The sequence below is a fragment of the Taudactylus pleione genome, unplaced genomic scaffold (assembly GCF_031769625.1).
Source record: "Taudactylus pleione unplaced genomic scaffold, aTauple2 ptg000040l, whole genome shotgun sequence".
Classification (NCBI taxonomy): Eukaryota; Metazoa; Chordata; class Amphibia; order Anura; family Myobatrachidae; genus Taudactylus; species Taudactylus pleione.
This window is the reverse complement of record NW_028284442.1, coordinates 27,895,137-27,918,356: the sequence shown is the minus strand read 5'-3', so window position 1 is coordinate 27,918,356 and position 23,220 is coordinate 27,895,137. Positions and strand designations below refer to the sequence as shown.

Here is a 23,220-nt window from a genome sequence, read left to right as displayed (position 1 = left end):
ATATCTGAATATTCCGTATTTTGGAATATTTGCATAAAATAATGAAATATCTTTGGAATGGGACCCAAATCTAAAAACACAATGCATTTATGTATTATTTACACCTTATACACATAGCCTGAAGGTCATTTTATACTATATTTTTTATAATTTTGTGCATTAAAAAAAAGTTTGTGTACATAATTAAATTAATTTGTTTCATATACACCTTATACACACAGCCTGAAGGTTATTTTATACAATAGTTTTAATAATTTGTGCTTTAAACAAAGTTTGTATACATTGAACCATCAGAAAGCAAAGGTTTCACTTTCTCAGTCATGCTAAAAATATTTTGGAATATTTGGATATGGGAGACTCAACCTGTATTACATATTACAAGATAAATATATATAATTGTAAGGATGTTGGTGGTGCTCCCATGAGTGTAATATATGCAGTATACAAATTTGTTTTTCACTGTGCCGCAGAGCACAGAAAAAAGGAAGACTCTTGTTTTGGGGCACTCTTTATGTATATTTTTTATCTAATGAATTTAAAATATAACTTATTACGATATATAATAAAATAAAGTATATACAAGCCTAATTAAGTGTTGGCTCGTGATTATGACTACAAAAAGACACATGAATTTACATATAACAATGTGAATTACACAAAAATATAAAATTCAAGCAAAGAAGTAGATATGGCAAGGAGAAAAGTATAATACATGAGCGAAAATTGATCATGTACTCCTCCCATCCATGTATAAGGTGAAAATATATATCTCCTTATAATTTTCAGAAACGCTAACAGTGATAACAATATATGTAGACCCAAGTCACGGGGTCTCCATTCAATCGTTTATATATCAATGCAATAATTGCCTGTTTTTATATTGTCTCACTTTACTTCACAATTGAAGTTTTAGTTGTCATATGCGCACATCAGGTATTTGTATTTAAGAAACAAATTGTATCAAAAATGAGACACACAAACTTATAGCACACACATAAAATGGGTATTAATGTGCATCTCAACAATGGTAAGTCATTCATTGTTGACAGGCCAAATGCAGAAAATGAAAAAACAGGCACATGTATTATATCATATCAAAAAAGGTGTCCGAATTTGCTGTCAAAGCCTATAGGAAACATATACACAACTTTAGAGGTGTTTGATCAATTCTTAGTGAGTTTACATTAGTGTTATTATTCACATTTAATAACATAAAATGTATCCTTCTTCTCATAGATATACCTCAGCATGAGGGTTTATTGCAATGAAGAGATATCTGGATTTGCTTATAAGTAACATTGAGGAGATACATATAAGAAAAACCTAAACAAGCATTTAATAGATCAATTACCAGCGAGTTTGTAATAGTCTCATTATGCACAGTTAATAACACAAAATGTACCCTTATCCTCATGGATATAAATCAATATTTAGGGTTCATTGCAACTTATGTCTTTTAAACAAAACATCCTTTTACTGCATGTATAGGTATCTAATAAATTAGCAAAAAAGAGATGATATATTGCTCTACCATGTAAATGTAATATGCATAGAACAGAGGAGCATCAAGTGTCCCCTTACCTCTGCTGTTAATAGTCTTCCTGGGGATAGGACTATTAATGAGAGAGTAGAGAGAGAGAGAGTGCTCCTTGAAAGATAGATACAGCGGTCACTGGTAGTCTCTTAGGGGGAGTTAGATTGTCACTGATGTCTCATACAGGCATTGCAGGGACAAAATACACCCGAGACTCCTGCGTCCCACTAAGAAGACTCCTGCGTCCCTACTAAGAAGTAAGCGGTACCTGTGTGGTCATAAAATGAAAGAATACTTGCTACATCAAACAGCGATGTCTGGAGAGAGCCCTGTGTATCGTCGGGACCTCAGGAGTAACGCACGTTTCACCTCAGGCGAGGCTTGGTCACAATATAAAAACAGGCAATTATTGCATTGATATAGAAAAGATTGAATGGAGACTCTGTGACTTGGATCTACATATATTGTTATAACTGTTAACGTTTCTGGAAATTATAAGGAGATATATATTTTCACCTGAATTTTATAGTTTTATGTGTTTCACATTCTGTTATACGTAAATTTCTGTAGTCCTAATCACGAGCCAACACTTAATTAGGCTTGTATATACTTTATTATATATCGTAATAAAAGTTCTATTTTAAATTCATTAAATATACATAGAGTGCACCAAAACAAGAGCCTTCCCTTTTTCTGTTGTTCTGTGCTCTGCGGCACCATGAAAAACCTAAATCTGTACACATGGAAATATTATCTGCTGATAAATGAGAGAAAGCTTTCAGGTAGTGCTGAGTACTTTTCATGCAAGTGATACACAGTAAACCTCGTCCTGACTGTTTATAAAACTGTTTTAAACCAGGATGATGTGGTGATAGAAGAGTATGCAGAAGATTCTGAGACTGAAAGCAGCGGGGCGGAGCACGACTTCAAAGAGCTGCGCGCCAAGAAGCAAGCGCTGGCAAGGAAGGTGGAGGAGCAGAAACGTCGTCAGCAGAAGATTCAGGTAACCACGGTGCTGAGGGTACGGTGGAGGAAAAGGGTTATCTGTGGAATTGGATGAGCCTCTCTGGTTTTGGAGTAAACAGTCGCTATCCTGACACAACATCAGGGCAATGAAGTCGGTGCAGTTTTATTGTTGAAATGTCTTTGGTTATGCTAATGAGTTAAGGACCATACGTAGATTGTGAGCGTGTGAGATCATATCTCTCGGTTTATCTGTTAACAACCGGTGTCGTTTTGTTACTTATTTGTCCCAATTGTATAGTGGAATATGCAGGTGCTATACAAATAAAGCTTAGTAATCATCATCATCATCAGGGTCAGGTTGCATTGTCTATGCGGCCCCCTCCTGTCTCGCTGGTACATGCTCCATGTGCTGCGCATACACAGGTTAAAGAGAAAATGGCTCTATATTCCAGGTGATTTCAGCGCGCTAGTGGAGAGGCAAGTATAGACTACAAGTGCAGGGTGTGTGGTGTGGTCCCCCTGGAGTGGCACACCTTGCACCCATTATAGATATAGGTACGGCCATGATAGCCACCCAATGTCTATTATAGAATTGGCACTGGATCACTGAGGTAAAATGGAGAACTCCTAAACCATCTGTAAATTCAAGGATGCAAAACCAGGCTTATAATGTGCATTGTGTGAAGGTTATGGGGGTCATTGCTGCAACCGTGTTAGTGTTTTATGTCATAATCTCGTCCCTTCCCATGGTGTGCAGTTGTGCGCCTGAATGCACAACGGCTGAGACGCCCACTTTGAGCGGCTGCAGTTGCAGCCATCTGAAGCACCATCGGGACTTACACCAGCCCTATGCTACGTGCAGCATCTCCATCAGAGCATGGGCCTCAAATGTACAGGATTAATAAACTGAGTTATTAACCACTCCTGCAACACTCCCATAACACTCCTATAACACGCCCATCAGACGGAATAGCTTCATGCGCCTGTTAAACCTCCTCCCACGAATAGATTCCAAAAGGCGCAGTCAGTGCTGCTTAATCAGTCTTGTGACTCTGTACGCACACCGTGGAACGCATGCGCCGAGCAACATCATAGGTATTTTGTCGATTTGTGCAAAATAACAGCAAACTTAAGTGAACTGCTTTGCGTCCAACTCTGACTCAGGCCCTATATGTGTAGCGGGATATTCCATTTGAAATATGAAGTTAACAATCAGAACTTACCAGTGCCTGGGTAAAGAGAGTGCTGTAAATGAATGCTGTCTGTTAAAATAAACTACATTCATCTCTTTCAAGCTGTTATTAAATTTAAGTTTATCCAATTTTTTTATTTTTTTTTCTAATATGTTTTTGTTGTTGTTTGAAGCACCACAATGCAGTCATTAAAGACACATATCTCATTAAACAATAAAGAAATCTTTTATATCCATAAAATTGGGTAATCACATTAATGACTAATTGTTTATCCAATATTTAAAGGCCTATTTTAACCTTTTGTACATTGTAGCTAAAAAATTCCATACACGGTCTATTAGGTTACTCTACATTTTGTGCACACTTTAGGGTCAATTCAGTTAGGGTTAAGGTTAGACCACATATATTTGCCCATTACGGTACCCACTGTGCTACAGTGTCGCTCCACAGCATGGCGCGACTAGAAGGGCTGTTCAACGTGCAAGAAGGCTAGATGTATGTGAACACATCTGCATATACTTTACAACATCCCTTAACCCTAGACAATATTTAGCTCAGTCTGATTTGCAGTTTAACGTACTAAAAAATTATATTGAATATCCCATGAATTCAACTTATGAGCTTTAATTGAATTTCACTGACTGATCCACACTAAAAATAGGGATACATTTTACTAAGCAGCGCTTTTGAAAGCCACCTATGTTCGGCCTCTGGATTTAAAGAGGCAATAAAGACCTACTAAACACACCTGGTTTTCTATTTAATATTATTGCCCCTTCAAAATCCAGTGGCCAAAGACTCGGCGGCTTTGAAAAGCAACGCTTAGTAATTTTACCCCAGGCACCAAGTACCACCTGGCATATACAGCAACTCTGATTTGCCCCATGTAACGTGTGCACTAGGCAACCCTGATGGTGGCATGGCCACCTGCCATGTGTTTTCCAGGCATCTTCATAGTGGTGCTAAATGGGGCATGGCCACACCATGTTAGAAGTGTGGCGACAACTCTTTGGCAGACGTGGACCCCAACACTTTGCTTTCATTTGCCGCCTGTGGGTATATGGAGAAAGACTGTTTGCAGAGGAGCAGAAGTTTGCTCACGACGTGGGAAGAGTTAGCTGAAGTGAGGATGCTCCTTTGTAAGAGTGGAGAGTGAATGTACCAGTATTACAACTTTAGTGGTACAGTGCAAAAATGAGACCTTGTTTTATAGAGCGAGATTATTGATGTGTAATGAGTGTAACCTGTAAGGGCGTTCCTTGCCTTACAGAATCGCGCATGGTCATTTTCACTCACAAAGTACTAGATTTTTGCAATAGCTCAGCATTGGCGGACAGTATCATCAGAAATGTTACTCTCCTTCAAAGTAATAAATGGCTTCCGACGCACAAAAGTGACACATGTACAAATCAGTGCTGGTTTCCCCTCACTCACATGATTTACGTATGCAATCAATGCAGCTATGCCAAGCAGGGTATTGGGAGAACAGCATGGCAGAGCCGTAACTAGACTCTTTGGTGCCCTGTGCCAGAAAGAGCATTGGCACCCCCCTCATTTTTCAAAGGGACATAATGCATCCAAAAAGGGCCATGGCTTCGTGGGGAAGGGCCAGGGAAGAGATAGGAGAGACCAGGAGATGCTGGGGATGAAATAAGAGGAAGCTACAAGCAAGAATGATAATAAACAGAAATTTCACAGGCCCAAACAGCGCCCCTGACCTGTGGTACCCTGTGCGATGGCACTGGCCGCACTACCCTAGCTACGGCCCTGCAGCATAGTATGTCTTCTGGTTATTGCACCTGCCTGGACTCCTAGACACAGACCTAGGTTACCGATGAGTGTACCAAGGGCAGAGCAGAGGCATGCACCTCCATCTGTGCTTATAGGATCATTTATCCACATCAGTTGTGTTCTGCATTATGCACCTAGTGCTGCCATAACTGAGGCCACAGGAAAAGGTTAGGTGTGAGTGCATTTTTAAACGTAATTGGGGCCTTTTCTGAAGTCTCTTCTGTACCGTCTTTTATCTTCCTGATATAACAGTGGTCTGTGTTGCCTCCACTCCCCCTCAGTCTCCCGGGGAGCTGTAAACCCTGATATCACAAGCTGTCTGTGTAAATGGGGAGCAGGAAGGTACACAGCAGTGAGAGTCCATTGTCTGTCTTCTGTTCAGGATTATTGTGAAGATCATCGTCCTGTGGGCTTCCAGGAATACATTGTTATACATTAAATGCCAATGACCGCATACACTCACCAGATATCAGGGGATAATTACTTTTACAGATGTTCTGTGTGGTGTTGAAAACTTGCTTCGTTTTTATCTCATTATAAATTGTCTTTCAGTTCTCTGGTGGGTACTACGCATTATTTTGCTTTAGGTCTGAAAGTAACACCCCAGTAAAATTAAAGTAGTACAATCCACTGTTTTATGAGCCCAGTAATATGGTCACTATGATATTGGGATAGCACCAATTATCACAGTCTGCCTTGTATTTGCATGTAGCCTATAACACATTATGCAGTCATTTTGTCAACATTCAGTGTGTCGATACCAGAATGTCTACATGGTTAAAATGATGACATTCGCAATGCCGACATGTACATAATATCGACATTGTGAATGGCAACAGTCCAGGTTAGGGTTAGGCTGCGGTTAACATCCATGTAGACATTTTGTACTACACCTACAATAAATACTAATGGCGGCTGCGCTTTTATTCCTACCTTTTGCAGCTACATTAAAGCACGGTGAAATTTGGGCAGAAATTTTCACTTTCACAAGTAAGGAATAATAAACAGAGACAATGGGGTGTATATATAAAGTGCGGGTTATAGAAGTAGAGGTGTTGCCCATAGCAACCAATCAGATTCTACTTATTTATCTAGCAGCTTCTAGAATATTATTATCCTTTGTGTTCCGCAGCGCCTTACATAGTACATAAATAAGTGAACAAGAAACCAGTGAGTTACACTAGACTTAGCTAGAATCTGATTGGTTGCTATGGGCAACACCTCCACTTCTATAAACCTGCACTTTAGTAAACATACCCCAAAGTGTGTTTTTGGAAAACCGATATTCGAGAAAATACTTTGCTTGTGGTATAACTTGTACACCATGTAATTATGACAAGCTTCATCTGTGTTTTGTTGTCTTTAACACCGGATAATAATGTTGTAAATGGAAAGTGTTGGAACATGTAGTGGAGATCAGTACGGTACTTTTTGAGTGTGTAAAATATTCATACATTGCGGCGAGTGAGGACGGCTTACCTATTCTAACACAAACTGACTTATTATATTGCTGTTTTTATGTTGCGGCTTCCGTCCCGGCCAGCCGCGGATAGTGTACTCCCGGGAAGTCTTACTCTGTCTGCGGGGTAGGGATGGGAATCCTTTGATGTTTCATCGGAAACATTGGTCAAATGGTTTCGATGTTCAACCCTGCAATGTTTAGGATCCAATGTTTCATCACCATTGCAAGATTTCTCCGCCGATGTTTTTCCCTGCTTTTCCAATGTTTTTTTTGTTTTGTTTTTTGTAACACACTGGTGCTGTCACTGCTTTGGGCTGCCAGCTGACACTCTCCTTGTTTTATATTCAATTACAACTTAAGAAGAGAGTACAAAACACTGACTAGGCTACTACTGCTGCATGAATGCTGCTTCAGGGGGTGGTGGCTGACAGAGTGAAAGACACTCAGGTCAGCCAGTTAGCAGCAGCACATAGGACAGTCCCACCCCTGGCTCACTGTCACTGGTGCTGCTCTCAGTGAGCCCTGGTTGGCTGCTGGGGTGTCTGGCTGCTGCAGCTATTGGTAACTGAGCAGTCAGTCTCACAGTGTCACTGTCAGGCACTCACTGCAATGACAGAGTGTCTGGAGTGACATAATTGGTGAGGAGCTGAGAGAGAGAGTGTGTGATGATATAGACAGAGAAAACAATTAAAGAGTAGGCTCAGAATGAAAGTAAAGTCTGGCAGAATGGGCAACAAGAGAAATTAAATAAAATGCAGCAAACAGATACAGGCGGCATCCTAGGATTTTTCAGTAATCGCCAACTGTGGTCGTAAAATATATACTGTTTGCCTCCATGAAGAGAGACATAGGGGGGTATTCAATATGGGAGCGAAAAGTCTGTGCTGGACTTTTCGCTCCACATTGGAGGTTTTACAGGGATAAAGTATCGGGCACGCCCGCTTTATCCCCATATTCAATTTGAAAGCTGCGAAAACGGGACCCTGCAGAAAGGTAAGTATCGGGAAAATCAGACTTTTCGCCCCATATTGAATATGACCCATAGACTAAGATTTATTTTAAGTGTATTAGTCTATTATATGTTGTAAGTATAGAGTTTGCTTAAAAAACCCAAATACATCGGAAAATATTGGTTAACATCAGTTCCAGAGAACCAATGTTTGTATCTAAATAATGTTTTGTATTCAATGTTAAAAACATTGGTACTTCCAATGTTTTCTTTCGATTTCTCATCCCTACTGCGGGGGAGAGGCGGTGGTGTTGGCTCGGGACTGAGCAGGTTGGGGACGGAAGCAAAGACCGTCATGCCCTGGACGGCTGAGGCTGTGATTGGAGCAGGTGCCTCTGGGGCCGCTGATGCTGCTGTTGGGAGCGTGGCCACGGTGGTTGCTGACGCTACTGCTGATGTCGTCGGCCCTGCTCTGAGGAGTGAAGCCCTGTGCCCAGCTGTACATGGAGGGCTTGAAATGCAGCAGGGGTGGCGGGTGCATGCTGCAGCTGGTAGCTGGGAGCCTTAGAGCTGTGGTGGGGATCGAATAGCCCAAGAAGTGGGTAAGGCTAAAGCTGACCCCCTGGAGACTGTTGCTGTGGGTGATGTGGAGGGGAAGGGTCATGAATATGGACGGGACTATGGGCAGGGAGGAAGGGGCCAGGGTTGGAAATGCAGCTGGGTAGCTTGGCCTGACAAGCGGTTGCCGTTGGAAACGGCACCCACAGAGGGATAGGCGGCAAAAGCGTGGAAAGAGAGCTGGTGGGGTGAGACTAAGACTGTGTCCTGTGAACCCTCAGTTGCCAGGCTTGTTCCTGGCTAATGTACAGTCCCTTCCGAGCAAACTGGATGCCATACAGGTGGAGGTTGCAAATAAACATTACCTTGGGAACTGCTCTACTATTGTATTTACAGAGACCTGGCTGAATAGTGCTGTCCAAGACGCTGCAGTTGGCTTTGAAAACATGACTCTATTTAGGGCACATAGTTCGCAAGCCTCAGGAAATGTAGAGTCGGTGGCCTTTGTATTTATGTAAATAGTATGTGGTGCTCTGACGCCATTGTTATTGAGTCATTCTGCCCAGAGGTTATGGAATATTTTTTGATTAAGTGCAGACCTTTTTATTTGCCTAGATAATAATGGCTGTCTATATTCCCCCACAGGCAAATGCGGGGTGTGCCTTGGATTTACTATATGAGGCCCTGACTAAGTTACAATCTGCCTATGTGGAAGGGGCTTTTGTTGTGGCTGGAGATTTTAACGGGGTGGATATAAAATTGGTTCTGCCAAAATTCTATAAAAATATTCTGGTTCCTACTCGAGGAGGAAATATTCTGGACCAGGTGTATACGAGCTTTAAACCAGGTTATGAAACTGTTGTATGTGCCCATATAGGGAAATCAGACCATGTCTCGTTATTTATGATTCCTACTTATGTACTGTACCTATTGTAAGGAGTACTAAACCTATTTGAAGAAGTGTTCAGGTTTGGGCGAAAAATGCTATGGAGCGTCTCCAAGATGCTTTGGAATTTACAACTGGGACCTATTTATTGGTGAATCTGTGGTAAATGAGACCATAGATGTAGACTTGCTTTCTTCTATGGTCCAATGTTACATCAATTGTTGTGTAGAAAGCATTATGGTGAGGAAGAAGTTTTAAGGTATTTGCAAACGAGAAACCCTGGCTAAATGGTGAAATTCGTTCTCTACTTAGGGCACGTGATAGAGCTTTTTAGGTCTGTAGATAAGGATGGGTATCAAATTGGTAGGGCCAACTTAAGGAGAGGTGTTAGTCGTGCCAAGGCAGACTATTCAGCAAACATGGAGAAGATCTGTAGTTATAGCAGCGACTGTGGCAGAGCCTTACAGATTATAAGGCTAAATGGGCTGATGATAGGAATGTAGATAATTCATTGGTAGAAGATCTGAATGTGTTTCTACTACAGGTTTAACAATGTTGGTAAGATAAATGCTTTGGAACTGGAGCGGAGACTAGGAGAGGCTCCTTTGGTGCTTGACGAACCAGCTGTTAGGCAATGTCTGTGTTCTGTGGACCCTGGCAAGGCGGCAGGTTGGGATGGCATTCAAGGCAAGGTCTTAAGGAATTGCAGTGACCAGTTAGACTGTATTTTTACATTATTTTAATTTATCCATGGCATATTGTGTGGTTCCTACATATTTTAAGTCCACTACTATAGTTCCCATACCTAAGAGTGGAATACCGAAGTGTCCAAATGACTACCGGCCAATAGCCTTGACATCCCTAGTGATGAAATGCTTTGAGAGGCTAGTGATGAAGCATGTTAGGTCACATTTTTCTGCGGGGTTTGATCCTTTCCACTTGCATTTAGGCCAAATCGCTCGACAGAGGATGCCGTCCTGACTGTTTTGCATCAGGTACATTTACATCTAGAAGCTAGGAATACCTATGTAAGAATTTTATTCGTTGATTTTAGTTCGGCCTTTAATACTACTATACCTAGTACACTGATTGCTAAATTGTTTTGTCTGGGTTTAAATAGTTTTATTTGTAGGTGGCTGTTAAAGTTTTTTTATCTGACAGGCCCCTGATTGTAAAGCGGGGGGCAAAATATTTCAAAGGAATTTGTGTTCTCAGTCCAGCACTGTATTCGCTATTCACCCACGATTGCGAGTCAACTTGGCTTAATAAACAACGGGCATGAAAGCGCTTACAGGAGCTAGGTTGCTAGATTGCTCGAGTGGAGTAAGGAGATTTGCTTACATTTGAACACTTCTAAAACCAAAGAGATGGTCATTGACTTTAGGAGACAGAATGTTATGCCTAAAGCTGCCCATCTATTAGGCGATGCGGGGGACGACGGCACAATTACGACGCCGTCGTCTCCCGCGGGGTGAACTACATGCACTGAATGTTCAGACGTTCAGTGTATGCAGATCAATCATCCCCAAACATAGCAACCTGACGGCGGTCGTCAGGTTGACCGTCATGTTCGGGCGATGATTGATATTAAAAACGACTAGCGGGCGTGCGCATCGCTGGTCGTTTTTAACCTTTTACTGCCAGATTTGCGGGCGATTACCAAGCGATGGAGCGATCACGAACGTCGTTATCGCTCCATCACTAGGTTTAATCGCCTAGTGGATGGGCAGCAATAGGTACCAGTTTGTTTAGGAGGATTGACCATTGAGCAAGTGGAGTCCTTTAAATTCCTGGGGATTATTATAGCATATAACCTAACTTGGTCCTTAAACACGGCATTCTTGGTTAAGAAGGAGCAACAAGGTCTTTTTTTCTTAAGGCGTTTGAGATCGGATTGTGTGAGTAGAGGGACCTTGTTGAGTTTTTATCGCAGTATTGTTGAGAGTGTCCTGACCTATGGGATTGCCGTATGGTTTGGGAACTGTACTGCTGCAGAACGTAAGGCTGTGCATCGGGTGGTGAGAACGGCTGGTAAAATAATTGGTGTTATGTTGCCATGCTCCCAGGAGATCTATGTAAACTTGTAAAGAGAGTCCAGAAGAAATCAAATCAATTGTGGAAGATCCCAGCCATCCAAACCATACGATCTTTGAGTGGTTACCATCAAACAGGCGTCTTAGAGCCTTGAAATCGAATACAAAACGGTTGCACAATAGTTTTTTCCCTAGTTCTGTGCGTTTGCTAAATGGTCATAATGATCTTTGATTCCTATTGTGTTTGTTTTTATATTTGTAATGTAACTGCCATTTGTCATACTATATGGTCATGTGCCAACTATGGTGTTTCGTTAGCATCACTTGTACTGTTAATGACAATAAAGTATTCTATTCATTCCCCCAAATCCTTGGAGGAAGAAACGTATTGTGCAGAAGCGGTTTCATACTCCTGTCACTGCAGATGTGCTTTCAGTGTTACGCTGAGCTTAGACAGGGAGGTTTCATAGTGTCCTTCTCTCCCAGATGAGCTTACAACTGATACCAAAGGGAAAGAGATGTGTTCTCCATCTTCCTGCCCCCACCTCCGCTAGTGCCCAGGGCCCTTCGCTTCCATCATTCTTCATTTTGTAGCCTTGAATCTTTGCCAGGCACATCTGTCTCACCATATGCATGAACCCTGCAATCTGCGCTGAGCGACAGTAATACAGCTCTGGTGAAAGCCCTTCTGGGACAAAACACACATGCGTACCCTTCAGCTATTGGCTGGGTGCCCAGAACCAGCCTGGTTACTCACCTTTCATAAACCTAATTGAAATATAGTGACTTTTTTTTTTTTTCTTTGTATTTTATTCGGTTTTTTTTTTTTTTTAGATTCCATCAACCTGCCCCCCTATACATCACTTATGCATCAGCCTCTGGCAATAGAAAATTAGAGGGTGTTCACGTTTTTATGAGCCTTGCGGAATACCCTTGGCCATGGCTGGATAAAGCGATGCAGTATTTGGTAGTTAGTGTAATCTAGGACCTAATTTCTCTCTTTTTAGAAACTAGAACACTAAGCCACATTGCTAGAAAAATAGACAAAGTATTCAGAAGCCACGTTTCAGCTCCACGGTCATGTGCGGTACATATAGCATTTAAACGGAGCCCCCCCCCATTATAGATTTAGTGAGGGTTTTGGTTATTCTAACTCTTATGTGCTTAATTTGTGCTATGAGAGTATGTGTACTTGGAAGAGACAGCGATGCAGGACTGTCATTTATAGGGCAGAATAAGTAGGCGGAAGTACAGGATACTGTATCCTTATGAACCTGTGGAGTAGGAAGTCCTGGGCTATTTATAACACAATACCCTGCAGGAGGAGAAATGCCACAGACTTCCCGACTGCCCTGCTACCCTGTGACTGTTCTGCTTCCCTTTACCACCCGCCGTCCAAGCTCTGTTCTTACGGCTCACTGTTCTTGGCTGGATGTGATGTGACCTCGCTGACGGTCTGTGCATCCTGCAGAGGGGACGTGCAGACAGTCACAGCCTGTACAAAGACGCCCCAGAGCTTTATCTTGCTATAGTGGAAAGGGTTTGGATATACTGCCACCCCCACCCATGATTTTGTTGGTATTGTTGAAATTATTTGCAAGTTGTTACGTAGCAACCTCTAAAGCCAAATGGACAGACAAAAACCCCATCATCAATAGTTGTCAGCAGCAACAAAGATTTAGTGACACTTGGTCATCAATGAAGTTTATCATTTTCACTTTTTGTTGTTTTTAAAGAACTTAGGGCCGCTTTAATCACTATTTAATATTTAAAAATGGCAGATTAGCTGCAGTGGAAGGGTTAAACAGGCTTGTTAATCTGATATCTAGAGCAGTAACTATTCGGAGTTACTTTTTCCATCATTCTTCCTGCATGTGATTCTATGGACCAGCAGCCTATCTATCCTGCTGACCATTGGCTAATAATGTGACTTTATTGTATTATGATATTTCTATAAGTACATACAGTATGTGACAGCTGGAAAATGAACCCTCACTTCTCTTCCTAGGCTGTGCTGGATGGCAAGACAAGACCCCTGGAGCTGGAGATCCGGCCCTTATTTCTTGTTCCCGACACAAATGGATTCATCAACCATCTTCCAGGATTGGAGCAGCTGCTTTCATGTCAGTTCTATATACTTGTCATTCCCCTGATAGGTAAGATACGGGATAGGGCTTTGTCCCACAACCACCATCTGGTCTTAGTGAGGAGAGTCATGCTCTTAGGGCCCCTAAACCTAAATACCCAGTATGAAAAGATAGCGTCTATCACTAACAAATATACTCGTATATATAAAAGTACCAATGTGGTATGTCAGATATTCCATTATATAACTTATAGCTTTGCATAAATGATTGTTCTAACATTAACCATTCCATGCCTCCTAATGTGTGTGACAATAAGCTTGGTGACTGGAAATTTTGTGTGCACTGGGGAGACACAAAACCTCTTCTGAGCACCTAACATAGTTAATTAGCCATTCATCTGGTGGTCTGTGTTAGCATGGAATGCATGTTGGGGCAATCACTATACTGGACAATCACTTGATTAAAGTGTGTATCACAATTTATATTTCATGCTGTGTTAAGATTGAAGTGGCTGCTTAATTGCTAGCACTGGGTCTCTGCAGCATTTTTGTGGTTAAATGTTGGATGAATGTTTGGGGCTCCTGATTCCTCTCGGCCACTGCCCCTCAGATGGCGGTCGCAGCCCAGCTATGGTTGCAGTGCTGTGCAGCTCCCTCGCTGGGCAGGGTACAGTCACACGCAGCTGAGTGAGCAGCTGCTGGAACACACGTCCTCGTCACAGCTTTTTCTCCATATAAAGCCAGCGGTGCAATCTCTGACTGGTTCCAGTTATTGCTAAACACTCGCCCCTGGCACAAGCACTGGTGTTACTGGGTGGTCTGGCCGGCTCCCTGGATTTGGGAGTTTCTTCCCTGACCGAGTGAAGGAGCCCTGTGGCGTATCTGGTGTATTTGGTAGGGTTTAATAAGAAGTAGAACATGTTTTCTTCCCTGTAGGGGAATGAACGTGTATTATAGCTCCTTCCTGTCATACAAATACTACTGTGTCCATCTGTTTATAAGCCTTCCCCAAATATCTGCATCTATCCTGCCTACACTAGCACAGCTATAGACACATAAGAGATGCACACTGGCATGTTACACAAGTAATAGCAAATACAAAGGAGGTTTATCTCCTTTTCATGCTGAGACTTGTAGTTCCACACCACTTGGAATGGCAGTTTTCCTGAAGTTTCATGTAAAGCAGATGGCCGTGTATAATGAGCATATTATTCTAACTTTTAGGGGTCTATTTACTAAGCTTTATTAGGAGATAAAGTGAACGTCGATAAGGTACCAGTCAATCAGCTCCTAACTGCCATCTCACAGGCTGTGTTTGAAAAATGACAGGAGCTGATTGGCTGCCACCTTATCTCCATTCATTTTAGCTCCTAACAAAGCTTAGTAAATAGACCCCTAAATGTATAAATTGATAAATGCTGAATTAATTGGATCGCTAAGCACTGTGTATATAGGAAAATGCATTCTCTACTGTGAATGATATGGATATTACAAGTCGCCGAGCAGTGATATCAGAACTGTTTATATAAATTTTATATACAGGAGTTTCTAAATATACTGACCTCTCTTATTTATTATTACACTATAGAATAAATAAACAGTATTGCCTTATGTGTTCTCTTCTGGTCACAGATCTAGACTTAACTTAGCCACATTAGCACAAAGGGCCGTTCACTGAATTGAATTGCCCCCTTAAGGCCCCCGATGGCACCGTGTGAGGCGACGGATGATCAGTCGTCCAATATTTTGGGCGGTCAGCACATACTGTGCGATCGGGTGGCCGACCGCCCGATATGCCGGCTCCCCCCTGCTGTCTCACCCGCATAGCAATGAACGGGATCTCACATCGCATCCCCTGATCCTATGGTCCTGCAGAGAGATCAGGGGGTGCCATGTACGACCCCACGGGAGCGTGCTCGGCCCAGTATCAGGACCATACACGGTGTGATATAGCAGGCAAATCGCACTAATCAGTCAGATCACCTGCTATATTGCCTTGTGTATGGGGGCCTTAAGTTTCATTACGGGGCTGCAGAGAGTATTGGCACCAGTGCTGTACCAGTGTACTCCCCTAGTATACTAGGTGCAGAACTGTGGGCTCCTGCTACTTTGTAAAAATATTTAAAAAACAAACCTTTCCAGTGCGGATGTTTTACCTAGGGACAAATGGCTGCAGTCTGGAAGCTAGGGAGAAAACCTAGTGTCATACTGGTATTTATCTCAAGTGAGTGCAGTGTGGCGGTTTTACATGCTTATTAGTTTAATGTAAGCTAATTGATGTTAATATGCTAATATTAATTTTTTATAATAATCTGAAGGTTTGACAATAAATGTAGGCAATCAAAGTTGATTGGTTTGGATTAATATAGGTGTTAGAATTAATATTGGGCTTGTCTTATTTTAATGTTTTACTTTAAATTTGGTGCCTAATAAATAGTTGTCGTATGCAACCGGTGTTCCGTGTCCTGCATCCACTGTGAGCGGTATTCCTTGTTTTGTTACCCAGTAAGCCGGGCATCCTGGGAAGCTCTGAGAACACCTTTATTTCCACACTCATGAAGCATCTGTTGATTTTCTCAAGACAATCGAATGTGTTCATCTAATGTAACTGAAGCTTTGCTCCTTTGCTCCTTTACATAACAATGTCTTCATAATGTTAATTGTTTTAGCCCTGGCACCCAGATATGTATCTACAGATGTGTCCCTACTCATCTTGCTCCCAAAAAGCCCCACTCGGCGTGCCAGGTCTCGTGAGACTTTGCTAGCACTGGGCGTCTTTTGTGCGTCTTTTTTTGCCTAAAATGCGTCTAAGTCCCAATGCGATGTGACTAGGACACACCAGCAGACTGTGCTCTATTATTCGATATGTGGCACTTGTAGATCTGTGTGCGACTGAGTCTCTGAATCTGTACACGAAGTGCTACGATGCAGCGGCCGCAGCTTTTTTCATTCCAAGAACCGTTGTGCTTTATATACAGAGTCAGGTGCACACAGATATACAAGTGTCTCATATCAATGAATCATCGCAGTCTGCTGGTGCGTCCTAGTCACATCACATTGCCACTTAGAAGCATTTTCTGCAAAAAAGACGCCCGACGCTAGCAGAGTTGCATGGGACCTGACGACTCACTCACGCCAGGCAAGTCGCACTTTTGAGGTTAGATGGATGCGACTGTCGAGTAAAGTATAAAAATGAAATTGTCCTTATGAGTCCCTTCTTTTATTTGGAAATTAGAAGGGATTGTTCTTTTGAAATCCTCCTGTTTTATGGCATTTCCTCCTTGGTGTTTCCATGTTCTGTAGTTATCCATGAGCTTGACGGCCTAGCAAAGGGACAGGACTTTGATCAGCGCAGTGCTGGGCATGCACGGTCACTCCAGGAGAAGGCCAGGACAGCCATCCAGTTTCTAGAACAGGGGTTTGACGCCAGAGACCCCTTTCTTAGAGCCCTTACAAGCCGCGGCAATGAACTGGAATCTATTGCCTTCCGCAGCGAGGATATTTCTGGACAGAAGGTACCAGTCTTCCTCTGACCTGTGCCATGTGGTAACTGACCCCTGTATCCTATGTGCTGGGCACATTCACATAGGTGTTTTGCTCTCTATCCTTTAGTGTTGTATAGTCCCAGGATGGAAATAGAGAAAACCATAAGGAAAAAGAGGGGGGGTCACCAGAGAATGGAGGTGAACACTACACACAGATCATTTTAATTTCTCACATGAAACTATTTTCAGGGCAACAACGATGACCTGATACTATCATGCTGTCTGCATTACTGCAAGGACAACGCAAAGGATTTCATGCCATCTAATAAAGGTACAACGTCCTCTCTGGTCGCAGCTTGTTCTTTTTTGGTGACAATTTTATATACTAATGTAAACATACCTTGAGTCCTGCCACTTCCTCCCCTCCCTCTATCCCTGTCCTGTTGTGGCAGATTAAAGTGACATAATGAACTGCCCAAGGCCATTCGTCATAGGATTAACCTGCCACAGCTGTTCTTGTTGTTTATAAGACAGATCCTGGCCTAGGACTGACAACCGCTGGCCTCTGGTTTGTAACACAGAGGATGGTTACCAGTGTCACAGTGACAAGCCTCCCCCCTCCTCCTTACAGCCCTCCTCCGCTCCCACGTTCCTCCTTCTGTGAGAACTTGCTCCAAAGCTGTTGTACATTTCCTTCGGCTGTTCTTTTTCTCCTGACCCATCACCATTAAATCTTGTACCTCGTGTCCTGTTTAACCTTCATCCTCTCTTATATGTTTTGTTCTCTCTCTCTCTGCCCTCCTTCCAGATGATCCCATACGCCTGAGAAGAGAAGTTGTTCTGCTGACTGATGACCGTAACCTCCGAGTCAAGGCTCTGACCCGTCATGTCCCCGTGCGAGAAATTCCTGCGTTTCTCAAGTGGGCCAAAGTGGGGTGAGGTAGCTAAGAATCAGAAAGGATGAATCCTTGTGTGCAAGAAAAAAAAAAATAATACCCAGTGTGTGATCCGCCAGGGCGAGAGGACGTTACAGTCAGTCCTGATACAACAGTTCAACTGCCCTATGTCAAACCACACACACAGGCACCCCGACTCCAACACACCATCTGAAATAAACCTGAGCAAAAGCAAATGTCCCCTTCATGGACCCTCATCGTAAGCCTGTTGTGACTTGTCTGTTAGTACAGGTGGATGGCGGAATGCGTGAAGAAGGGGGTTTGTCAGCGTACGTTGGGTCTAACTGATCAGTGAGGGTGCGGAATTTAGTAAGGTGCCTGTCCAGAGCAGGATTGTACTGGCAGATTCTCTGCCATGCCAGGGCACAGCTCCCCTTGATTTTTGCCCTTTTTCCTTGTGCACTAGTGATGCCCGCAGCACTTCCTCTGCAGTGTTGTCATGGCCTCATTGGTAGTGAGCAGTGGTCTCCTCACTTAGACCTTCTTTATGTTGTGTTCTGATTTCTTTACTGACCACTGTGCTATTTTAGTTTTTGGTTTTACTCTCTATTTTTAAAGTTTATTTCTTTTTTGGTTAAATTGAAGGTTTTGCAAAGAGTATCTTCTGCAGCCCATGTTTTTCTAGGTCTAATTTGTCATAGAGCAAAATTTATGTAAGATATCAGCTATCTTTCATAGCCTACTCCTCCCTGACACTGTTCTCATCATAACCTGCTGTTTTTTTGTTTATATATTTTCCCCCAAAAAAGATGTGAAAACAGCTTTTAGATCCCCACTACCCCCCCCCCCCGTTATGTCTTTTGGAAGCCAGCCTCACCCTTTTTGGTACATAGGGAGTGTGCGTAGGTGTGACCACTAATATTCAGATGTGAAGCATGATCTTACTCTATGAAGTGTACAAAAGTGCTCTTCCGTTGCTTGACCGATGTTCATCGCTACACACACCAGGTTACACAGATGTTCTCGGCAGGTTTCCCTGGCAGTAAACGCGCTCTGCTTTTTCTGTCATTCCCAGCCAAGACCTGACATCTGAAAATCCGAAGTGTTCTGTAGGTTCTGATGTCATCCTTTTCCCTAATACTTTATAAAATCAGTCTGTGGGGATGAAGGCAGAAATCTGCCACATGCTCCTGGCTGTATTCTTCTTGGCCTGGGCAGTTGCTCCGTCCAACTTTTTTATTTAATTTTTTTTACACTATTATTAAGAGGGGTCAGTCACATTGCTGCACAATACCATAGGCAGCTTTTTGTAGGAATAATGGTTAACTCCTCCAATGCAAGGCCATTAGAAATATTATTTTGAACTGTGTTCCGTTGCCAGGCTGGCTTGCGGGAAGCCCCAATGGGTACAGATAAGGATTGATGAGAATGTGTGCTAGTGCACAGAAACTAGTAGCACATGTTATACTCTGTATAAGAAGCCGTGCTGCCATGCAGAGAGATGACAAGAACAGAACCTGCAGGTAATAATGGTGATAAATAAATAACTGTAGGTAGAGGTGATTTTTTTTTTTTTTTTCTTTTGCTTGTGTAAATAATTTTAGCTTATTTTAAAGGTGTTGGGAAATTTAGTGGGGGTACGTGTCGTCATAGCCAAAGGATCTTATTTTAGGACAGACAGGATACAAGCTAGATGAATAAAACCTTTGTCAGGAAATAATACATTTTCCATGTAGGAGGGATACCTGCGTAGGTGGCTTTATTAGCGCAGTGTATTCAGACTGTTCATAACTGTGTGATTTATGTGTTTAACCCCTTTTTTTTTTATTGTGTAACCCTGTCATTTATTTTGGTGCCAGCCGTCGAGCCGTAAAAAGATTGTCCAAATGTCCTTTAATACGCGCCATTTGAATGATTTGCTTCTGTGTGCAAACTTATTATTTTACTGTCACTTTTTGTTGTTTTTTGTTTGGGAAGGAATATTTGTTATGTGCTATATTTAGATGCTGTGATGGTTGACGAAAAAAATAAACCTCTTAATAAACGTTCTTTTAAATAAGATCACATGCCATTTATTGGTGCTGCAGCACTGACTTTGTTTTTGTGAATTTGAACACATCCTTCACCAGCGGTTACTGTTGAGCATAACTCCAGTCATTGCAGTTATCCTGCATGCGAGTCCATACATTTACAAATGTATATGTGAAGCCAGACACACATGGCCTGATATATTGTGAGACAATATTCTATACTCTGCGCATGGGTCATCAAATGCACACACAATGCTAGTAATGAGCAAACAATTTCTTCAAGGAGAAGGGAACCGTCCCATCTAGTAGTCAACACGTAGCACATTACAGACAACAGTAAACTTGTGATTAATGACTACAGGGTCGGACTGGCCCACAGGGGTACAGGGGAAATCCCTGTTGGGTCCCTCTGTCTGAGAGCCCTACCCCCTCCTCTAGGGGTCAGTAACTTGGTGGAGCAGGTTCATAGATGAACTTGGGTGCTTGGTTTGTTTTGTATGGAAACTACACCAAGATTAGCCCTCCTGCCAATCAATGTGGTTGTCCTGACACACCCCTGTCCCCTCCTTCTATAAAGGGGCCCTGTTCTTTGCATGTATTTGCAAATGGTTGGCCAAGTCCCTCTGTGGTGGCTGGCCACACCCCTTAAACTTGGACCCCTACCACTGCTTTCCCTGGTGGGCCCTTTATGTCCCAATCCAACACTGAATGAGTACTTGTGTAATCATGTAAGATCTAGGATTTATTCATGAGGGGGTTATTGTTTATTATTTTTTTATGTTGTTAAGATGTAAAAAAAAAACATTGAAAAAAATCTTTTATTGGTTAAATGGTCTAATGTGTGAAATGCGTAGGTTATTCATCTTGTAGATTGAAAGGGACTGAATAACTTCCAGTTGTGACTATACGGGGTGCTTGGCTTTCTAATAACAGGTAGCCAGGGTGCAGTTGTTCACTGTTAAATGTGGCCGACGCTGTAAACACAGAAGACTCTGTTACAGCATATTGCAGTGAAAGGTTGTACATGTAATCTAGGTCAATGACGTGTGACTGACATTTTCAATACTACTGCAGCATCCATAAGCGGAAAAATAAAACTACTACAATGAGCTTCTGATTTAGCAAGGAAATTATGTTTTAGGCTTTTCTTCCACTTTGAGGGATTCTTGTTTATGTCAGATATACAGAATCAACTCTATTATAAGGCAGTTTGGGTGGGGCAGCAATTTTAAGAAAAAAAAAATTCTGATCCTATGGATCAGAATTGATGGATCTAATAATACTTAAAAAAAAAAAAAGTTGGTCTTTTTTAAAGTTTACCTAACTCCAAATGTTTATGGTATTTTATACAAGGGTTAAAAAAAACTAGCCGTGTTAAGTTGCTGCCTCTAGCTAGGCAATGAGCTTCAAGTGTTATGTTGCGTGTACACGTCGGAGGTAGCCATTTTGTGGGGTGAAGCTGTATTCATGAGACTAGCCATTCAGGATGGTTCCTACTGAATTCACGGGCTGTATTTACTCAGTAGCTTACCAATAGAAGCTAATATACAGTAGCTACAAGCATATATACGTTATATTAATGCAGTGTTGTCAGAATAAATAAGATAGTGTCTTTCCCTTATCCAGAAGTTTGAGAGTTAGGAGGCTCATCTTCCTGGCGCTGAATCTTTGAATCGCATTCCAACAAGGCATGGGTTAAAGCGGTTTATGCATATTGGATTTTCCAGTAAGTTTAGATAAAAATACATTTTGTGCATGGCCTGTCCTTGCCAGGAGCTTCATCACTGTCCTGGCCAGCATCATCTATGATAAAGGTCTCCACAAGGATTGCAATGCTAGGCTATGCAAATATAACATTTATCTTTTCCTTCACTACTTGGAGTGTGCTGGGCTCCAGATGTGTTTTTATGCTGAGCATCCCATTATAATCACAGTATATAGTGCTCAGCTAGAAGTATGGACAGGCAGTGTTTACGATAAAGTTGCATGCAGTATTGTGCCACTACATTTGGCGCTTGGCTAATCCAGTCGTCTGGGACTAATAATTAGTACCACTTCTTCGTCTTTTAAAATGTCCTCCATCAGTAACCTAGGAGAAACACTGCTCTAGCTATCCCCAATGTCGGCCAGTTGTAACCCAGGCTGTATGTAGCACAGGGCCCAAATTGTAACATTCATCTCAGCACGTATTGTGGCATGCCCATAATACCCAGGGACGTGCAGTCAGGGGAGGCGGAGCCTCCCCTGTCATACTCCTGAGATTTGATCTAAAAATGATTAGAATAATACAAAGAAGATATTTATAACTTCTAAACATCTTTAGTTAACACTCAACAGCTTTGTGGAGCTCCCTGGGACTGCAGGAAAATGAGAGATGAGGCAGCAACAGCTCAACCTCGCTTCTATATAGTGAGACACTGCTTGCAGAGCAGGGGGCAGGGCCACACCATGGGCAATAAGCTGCACAGAAAGAGCTAAGGAAGGCATGCCTCTTAATATGGGGGGGGGGGGGGGCTTGCCTTGAGCAGTGATGGACAGCTTGGATGTGTCATGTGACAAGGAAGTGCACTGCAGTGTTTAGAGATCTGAGCTCAGTCAGCACCAGCAAGAGAAGACACAGTGATGCAGATAGGAGAATCAATGGACACTGAAGCTTAGTGTAGTGAGTGGAGAGTTAGTGAATAGGGGGTGAGACAGGCTCGCAGCACTCAGACCCATCTCCATGTGTGCCTCCCCAGCCATTGACCTCACCGCACGGCACTGATCATACCTAGGGAATATCGCCTAAGGTTCACACATATGATAGCTGCCTTTATTGTGACTATGCTATGGGTACAATGTAAATCTTTTCTACCATTTGCAGTATGTTTATTTCTGAAAAAAATACTAATAAAGTACTTGAATATTTTTTTAAAGACAAAAAGTTAAATCTGAAGACAAAAAAAATAAATAAAAAGCAATTCTATTGAGTTTTTATACCCCTTAATGTCAATCTCTTTTGAAACTTTGGCTCACAATGGGCTACTAAAGGTTCCTTTATAAAGAAATTAATTGATTCATTATAAATTTTCCTTTAAAGTAAACCCATATTTAATGGGAGATGAAAACTAAAATAAGAAATACACCTGAAATACTCTTAGCGGTATATTTACTAAGGTGAGAGTTTTTAGAAGTGAAGATGTTGCGCATAGCAACCAATCAGATTCTACTTAACATTTAACTAGCACCTTCTAGAAGATAATAGCTAGAATCTAATTTGTTGCTATGGGCAACATCTCCACTTCTAAAAAAAACTCTCACTTTAGTAAATTTACCCCTTAATTTATAAAAAAAACATTCCTTGTAAGTTTT

The 23,220-nt window shown here is 42.1% G+C and overlaps 1 protein-coding gene across 1 annotated transcript in view; it reads left to right on the top strand.

Annotated features, from left to right (window-relative positions):
- SMG6 (SMG6 nonsense mediated mRNA decay factor) overlaps nt 1–19,878 on the top strand; it is a 245,408-nt gene extending 225,530 nt beyond the window's left edge. The window contains exons 15-19 of the mRNA XM_088454996.1: nt 2,394–2,537; nt 13,381–13,528; nt 16,762–16,973; nt 17,193–17,274; nt 17,752–19,878. Of these exons, the coding sequence (XP_088311122.1) occupies nt 2,394–2,537; nt 13,381–13,528; nt 16,762–16,973; nt 17,193–17,274; nt 17,752–17,882 (717 nt within the window). The 3' untranslated portion in view covers nt 17,883–19,878. The remainder of the gene's footprint in view (nt 1–2,393; nt 2,538–13,380; nt 13,529–16,761; nt 16,974–17,192; nt 17,275–17,751) is intronic.
- The last annotated feature ends 3,342 nt before the right edge of the window (nt 19,879–23,220 follow it).